The sequence below is a fragment of the Colletotrichum aenigma genome, assembly GCF_013390185.1.
Source record: "Colletotrichum aenigma strain Cg56 chromosome Unknown KSG_Cg56_contig16, whole genome shotgun sequence".
NCBI classification, from domain to species: Eukaryota; Fungi; Ascomycota; class Sordariomycetes; order Glomerellales; family Glomerellaceae; genus Colletotrichum; species Colletotrichum aenigma.
This window is the reverse complement of record NW_023500922.1, coordinates 38,099-45,377: the sequence shown is the minus strand read 5'-3', so window position 1 is coordinate 45,377 and position 7,279 is coordinate 38,099. Positions and strand designations below refer to the sequence as shown.

The 7,279-nt window shown below is 50.6% G+C and overlaps 1 protein-coding gene across 1 annotated transcript; it reads right to left on the bottom strand.

Annotated features, from left to right (window-relative positions):
• Positions 1-2,161: 2,161 nt before the first annotated feature.
• Positions 2,162-2,567, bottom strand: CGCA056_v015033 (uncharacterized protein; the record flags this gene model as incomplete). The annotated part of the gene is made up of 2 exons (XM_037330274.1): positions 2,162-2,231; positions 2,290-2,567. The coding sequence occupies 2 exons, from the start codon at positions 2,565-2,567 to the stop codon at positions 2,162-2,164; spliced, it is 348 nt and encodes a 115-aa protein (XP_037171337.1).
• Between the last annotated feature and the right edge of the window lie 4,712 nt (positions 2,568-7,279).

Below are 7,279 nucleotides of genomic sequence, written 5' to 3'. Positions count from 1 at the left end.
TGTAGTTAGTTATATAGTGCCTTTCTCTCCACTTTCGCTCCTGCTTGCCGAGATGCTGCTAGGTGACTTCCCGATTAGTCAGGCTCAAGTTAAATTTCCACGTTGCTGTTGACTGATAGGGGGCATTCTCACATGGCTCCCGCGTGTATGGGAAAGAATCGCTGAGGGAGGAAGGAAGAGGGCAGATGAAAAAGAAAAGAAAAAAAAAGAAAGGAAGAAAGGGAAAAAAGAGAAAAAAGGGAAGAGGAAGACCGAAGGAAACAAGAATTCCAACTTGATTTCAGTAGTTGACTATATACCTTATTCAGCAGTGGGCTAGGAGCCAGAACAGCCGTAGGAGTCGCGGGCACCAGAGCCCACCACTTCATCCATCTCCTCTTCCAGCCACTATATGCTCGGGCCCGTTCGACAACAACCCCGACCATCGACCACCCATCACCTCCAGGACCATTGCACCCAGGGTGCTCACGCCGGTACCAGCACCAATGCCTTCTACGATCATGCATGCTGTAACAAACCGCTGCACGGCCTTTACCCATACGCATTGTACCTCCTTACATAGTATCCTCCCTCTCCAGCGCCTCTTGCTCATTGCCGTACCACTCGTCCATTTGTTCCCGGTAGACCGTCCGCCAACAGAGCGTTAGCGGGAACCGACAGGCGTGGCACCGCGCCCCCTTGCCGCCGCCGCGGGCACGGTACGACCGGAACATTGTTAACCAGCCCTGGGCTTCCGATGATTCCGCCTGATGTGAGCACCTCTTCAGCTTATGCGTCTCTGCTATCCGTCCCCGCTTATAGAAGGCGCAGAGCGCACAGCTGACATTCTTACTCTTCAGGAGGGATATGAAGGTCGCAGATCAACGGGTCGTATGCGGTGTGCGGGCGGGGTTGAGGAGATGGGTTGGGGGGAGGATGGACGGGGATAGCCGATAGACTTCGATGTATCTCAACCGGGTCTGAGAATCTTTCCCTAAGGGGCGGCGCCAGGTCGTCGCAGGCCCTAGCTTCTTCCTCTATTAGAGATGTTCGCCCGTGTGGCACGTGGAAACGAGCCCGTCGCTTTGCTGCGCGCCGCTGCTTGGCGTTCAGGTGCGGCCTGTCGCGGGCCGCACCAAGCGTTCGGGGATGTTGCGAGCGGCGAGGCCTCGCTTTGAGGGCACAACCCGCTGCTGGCCCCCTCCGGCCGATACCGCGGGGAGCAGTAGCCGTAAGGCCTCGCCTGTATTAGCGTCGTCCTTGGGCATCGTTTACTGCGTTGGGTGAGCCGGTCTGAGGGCTGGCTGGCAGGTGTTCCTGGTGTTCCTGCGCGTCTGAGACGCTTTCAGATGGGTGTCTAAAGTCAGGAGCTGCCTGCTTGGGCATACTGTAATCGATTGCTACGTATGTAATAGTGACAGTAGAGCAGCCGTCTACCTAGGTCGCAAGGTAAGCGGCTGGGACAGGATATATATACTGCAGAACTGCAGGATAAGAGGGGCTCACCGTGGCGCTTAAGGACCTTGATGTCGAGCACGTGAGAACCAGCAGATGATAGCAATCATTTTAGGTCTACAGGGTTGCATCTGATTAGTAGGTCAATAGTATAAGGGAAGCCTGTTCTAGGAAACACCACTGCGTAGCATCTATACTGGGATCAAGCCCGACTGGAACCTGTGCCTGTGGCCATTGTAAGGGATTCCTCGCAATAAACGAAAAAGAAAAAGGGAGGGGGGGGGCAGAAGATAGGAATAAAAGGAAGTAAGTGAAAGGACAGAAAGCCACTTCAGGAAAAAGAAGATTGAGAAGGAAAAGAAGATATTAGCTCCTAGACTCGTCCAGCTACCCTATTACAATGGACCAGCGTTATATATAACGGCACGGTAGGTTTATTTCTACTATACTTCGTATTGCCGATGAATTCTACTAATAAGTGACTGGCGTATGAGGGCATATGACCTTCTGGCTTGTCCACCCTACCACCACACCACCCCAATCGCTATAGTATTGAGAACGAACGAGCTCCATATTACTAAACATTAAGGTAGCTAATGAACGAAACTGAAGTGGCTAACGCTGCGTAAAAGGGCAAGCTTGAGCGAAAAGGCGGGCTCTCGTGACATAATATCGGGTGGTTACAAGTTTCGCTCCGATTCCCTGCCTCCTGTTGAGGAGAATACTGCTAACAACCGTGAACGACGGGCTTTTTCATCCGCGACGAGGGCGCAGGACCTGGAGGCGTCATGACCCTACTTAGATATAGGGCAACAGTGTCAGCACCCAGTTTTGATACTACTAGCGTCGGCATACACTTGGTTGATTATGCCCGTAACGTGAGAGTGGTGATGAACTGGTAACGTCGACTGGAGAGGCTTCAAAGGCGATGGGTACCACTGACTGTATGTAGGTGGTAGTGAGTCGGGAACATGGCCGTGGCCGGGACGTATCCTTTTCAGTAGAGGCTGAACTTGATCTCTAACCTGCCTTAGGACCAGGTGCGCGCTGAGAATCTTCTGGCTGTTATCGTCCAAGGGGTAGCTGCCGATACACGAGACAGTCGTCAAAGTTATCTTAGGTGACTGTTCCATAGTGGAATGCTTTGCTGCAGGCTCGGCGCTGTCGCTGATCCCGAGGATCAGGCGGTACGAGTCCGCGATTTTAGCAATCACCAGGTACGTCAAAAGAAGTATGTTTTGCCTTCTAGAGCATGGACAGCCTAGTAGGCTGTTAAGTCTGGCGAGTGCCTCTCTGTTTTCAGACAGTATATCGCCTATATCTTTCTGCCCGGATTTGCAGTCTCCCTCGATAGCGACGAGATGAGGTGGGCGTTGTACAACCGTTAGACAGCCGCTCGCTGACGTGTGGAGGTTTTCTAAGAGGCTCAGAGCCTCAGTGGCGCAGTCATATACACGGCGTGTTCTATCGGGATTAAGGGCGTCGCCCTTCACTTGCGGCCGTGGGCTGGCGTCCTGGATACTGTTGCCTACATCTTCGGTGGGTCGAGTATCTCCCGCACATGGGATATCGGAGTTCCCATCAGGCTGTCTCGGATAATACTGCGGAGAGGACGGCGTGTTCTGATTGCTAGGCGAACTTAACACTATGCTATTAGTCGAAGGATCTTCGCTTGTTGCAAGCTCCAGGCTAGGCTCCAGTAAATACATAGATGCTGTGTCAATCAGCCAGCTCCAGTTCCTGACGTCGTCAAACGAGGCTTGAGAGCGATTCGTCGGGCTTTCGGTGGAGGGATCCTCCGTCGTGCTGAGCGATAGTGACACTAGCTGAGGAGCTGCGAATGATGACAACGTTCCTGTGCTACTCCCCGGCATGTCGTACAATTCGGCTAGTCGTTGACGCTCACCTGTACGCATAGACATGCTGTACTGGCAGCACAGCCCCTTCTTCGCGCACCGGTGGCATATCGGGTGCTGTTTACCGCATCGTATTTTCTGCAGACTACAAGCGTTACACGACTGCCGGACTTGACGATGTTTGCGCTTGTAGGTTGTACGGTCTGCACTTTGCATAAGCATTGAGAATACTACTATGTATGAGTTGTTTGCGGGCTAAAGGGTGAGGCAGAAGGATTTGAAGATTGAGAAATGGGAACAAATAAAAAAAAAAAAAGAAGAAAAAAGGAAAGAAAAAAAAAGGGGGAAGTGAATAAAACCACACGCGTTAAGGTTAGCCCCTTCACAATAACAGTCCTGCCAGATCAGGGCCAGGTGGTTAGTTGCCTAGCTAGCTACTATGCAAAGGGTAACTACACCTATGCGTTTTCCGAATGTTACGGTTGCGCGTTACTTTTACAGCTGAAACTCCAATCTATCCCATCGACTGCCATATGACGTCAGTAGATCTCGATGCGGGGTCGTAAATAATTATGGTTTCATATGATTCTGTTTCCGTCGTTCCCCTCAACTCCATACCCTTTCAAGAATAGCATGCTGAGCGAAGAGTAGGAATTGTATCTGAGGTTCCGATGTTATGCAGTAGTCAATGGGATAAGAAAGCTAAACGTGACGCGGCGGATCACATTCCTGCAGCCCAGTGTATATTGAAGCTTCAGCCTTCACTCCTAACCCTAGTGAGGTGCAGCGGGTAGTTAACCCTACTAGTAGAGCTATAGGACGACTTCAGTGTTTATGGTTTAGCTCTGTTGAAAGTCTCTATTATGACACTGATTACCGGGCGTAGTTGAGGCTGTTCTTAGCCTTTTCTTTCTGATGTTGTTTCACTACTAGCTTCTGATACCTAAGGAAGCCTATTGGACTTTTGAGCTCTCTGTCAAAGCACATACCTTCTTTGAGCCTTGGCCTGGCTAACAGGATTCATACTGTGGACAGGTGCAGAATGTATGATCTGATTCTTCAGACAACAAAGACGACTCGATAGGAGCACGTACTACAATTGGCCACGCACATCTCTGCCTGCAAAGGGTCTATAGGTCTATGATGGGCGCAAATGACAAGGCAAAGAAGGACTTCTATATCTCATTGCTGCCCTTGACTTAGGCTAGCATAGCAGTTTCCTGTATGCTTCCTCTGCTGTTGCAGTGAGAATGCCGATCTTGACAGAGGCGACGTCCCGCCTTCGGGGCAACAACTTGCATCCCAGGTGCCGGGGACCATCTTGCTTTCAGGGCAACAATGTCTTAAAAGCCGCCCGCTAATCTGGAACCCTGCCTCACCCCATCTATAGGGCGCGCTAGCTACCTATAGATAAGCCGAGTAATTGGACGTCAGTGGCTAGACTGACGCATTACGCTAGGAAGGTCGCGTTGGGTCGCGTTGGGGGAAATAGCGCGCATTACGTGCAGAATATCTCCCCTGAAGGCCGAGAAGGATGCTCAGGGACGCGTTGACGATTTCTGCCCGGGGGACCAATCATGTCGTTGGTTCTGAGTTTCGGCTTTAGGTTGCGTTTCCACAAGCCACCCCTGCCAGTGGAACAGCCCAGACCAAGCAAGACCCCGCTGCGAGGAGGAGGTGCCTGCCTGGGTGCCTGGGTACAAGGGGGAGATCTAATTTAGGGGGGGGGGTTGGCCGGGCGGCCGTGCTATAAGCCATAGTCCGTAATATGCCCCGTGGGACGGGGTCCCCGGCTTGCATCTGACAGCGGCGAGGAAACGCGCTGTTGCGTAACCCTAGTCCGGTCCGAGCCGATCGCCACTCCCACCGAAAAAGGCCGAACGTATTCAGGCGCTTTTTTTTTTTTTTGCGACGGCCTTGTATCGTTTGTCTATCTTCGGCAGCTACGACCGTTACTATTCAGCATGTCATAAAGTAAGGTAAGATAGATTGCGTTGGGAGCGGTGTTGAGAAGAATAGCTTTCAATCCTTTCGTGCCTGCCTCTCCTGGCTAATGGCCAGATTCCCAAGGCGGCCTGCACCCACACCGACTCACCGTTTAGTTCGCCGCAACAATATCCTCAGAGTCCTATGCTCCCCAGTCTGCTGTTCATCATGCTGGCACCTATCATTGTGGGGCATCAGGAGGTCGTAAAATGCGCCAAAGCCGGTCCTCATATGCAGCTTAGCGCCCAGCTATGTAGGTAGCGAAAGAGCAGGGAATGACAATACAGGTATATCATCACTAACGGTCTGGGTGCCCAACCAGCTTATTAATAGATGTTCCTCTTGACGTATGGCTCTCGTCTTGGTTGTTTCCGCAGCTTAAGTCTTGCTAGACACTGTGTATCACTTCCTTCCCACGCCCAATTTCATCATCACATACTGCATATTCACTAGTAGGTTAGGAAGCAGACTGTATATACGTTAGAGGTGGAAGTTGCTTGAGTACGTCTGTAAGCTCTGGCACTCTCCGCATATATACTGTTAGCTATCACTCTACCGTACCAGCAGGGTTGAGAGCCTGGGCGAACAGTGATAAGAGGCCTGGGCATACTATTATAGATATCATGATATCTCCTGTGGTTATGAGGTTACTCATGGCCTTCTTCACCAGAAGTGAAGCAATAAAACAGGAGAGAATCTCTAGGTGGCTGCTGACCTGTCTCCATGATGCACACTCAACGCTGACCACAAGACCATCAGGATAGCAGCTTGCAGCTTTGTTACTGTTGGGGTCCTATTGTAGAATCAAATGCACCTCGTCAGACCCACAATGCGACTCCTGGTTTGAGGCCTTAGAAATTTTCAGGCGGCCATCAAGAGCTAGCACAGAACAGAACGTATCAGGGTTGCTTTCTATAGCGCATAGCAAAGGATCTGGGTCGTTGAAGCCAGCCAGGCCTAACCTGTTATTAAATAACGACTGTCTTCTGGCTATTTCTAAGACCTTCTACTCGTCCTACCTTAAGCAGAGATTCAGCAGACACGCCTGAAGTAGGGACGAGTCATTAGAAGCTGCATCTTTTCAAAGTACCACAAATGAACCCTATTATCTCTTAAATGCAGCCATGTTGTCCACTTGTGTGGGATTTGAATGAGAACCCAGCTAACAACTCAACGGGTATTGTTGACGAATCGAACAAGCAACTTTCAGATTAGGATAACACTAAAGACCAATGACTACCCTCATGAGCTCATTATCAGTTTAAAAACTGCAGATCAAAGGCCCTTTACTAGCAAGACCACAAGACTTCTCCAAATCGCTACATGATGATTCTATAGTAGCTTCTATATGGAGTTGCTAAAGAACAGACAGCTAGCCTAAATATGTTACGGCCTTTCTAGAGCTGTAGTAGCTGTAGCTTGTCCGTTTGTAAGACAGACATATCGTTCTGTCCGCTTAGCAACGGATGGCCGAGGACTGTTGAAACTCATGAGGAAGTACCCATCTAGCTCCGGAGGAGCCAAGCTGGCGGAAACGATCACGGCATTATTGCGAGGTCCAAGAAACGAATTCGCATTCTCGCATATGCTGCCTGCTTTCGCTGGGGATACAATGCCTAAGTTAGTGTGCAGTGGGATGCAATAAACGCAGGCATCATTGCTGCTGAAGGCTGTGGTAATTAGATCGAAGTGGTTAGGGGCCAAGGTGACTAGTCCTAAACTTAACGAGTATTCGCGGAGGAAGATGAGCTGAAAGGGTCCGAGGATGCTCACGAAGTTAATTGCTGGAGACCTGTAGAGGTCCCATCCGACTACAAGTCACCTCATGCTCGGGTTCAACTAACCCTCAGACCTGAGGACTAGCCGCTGTACTGGTAATCAGTGGCACTGTCCCCGATCCTGAAGGGGTCTCTTAGCGAACGGACCTACTAGATATCTAGAACTAATAGGGTAAAAGCAGGCAAGTGGCTGCTCTACCTTACATCAGAATTCCACCTCACATT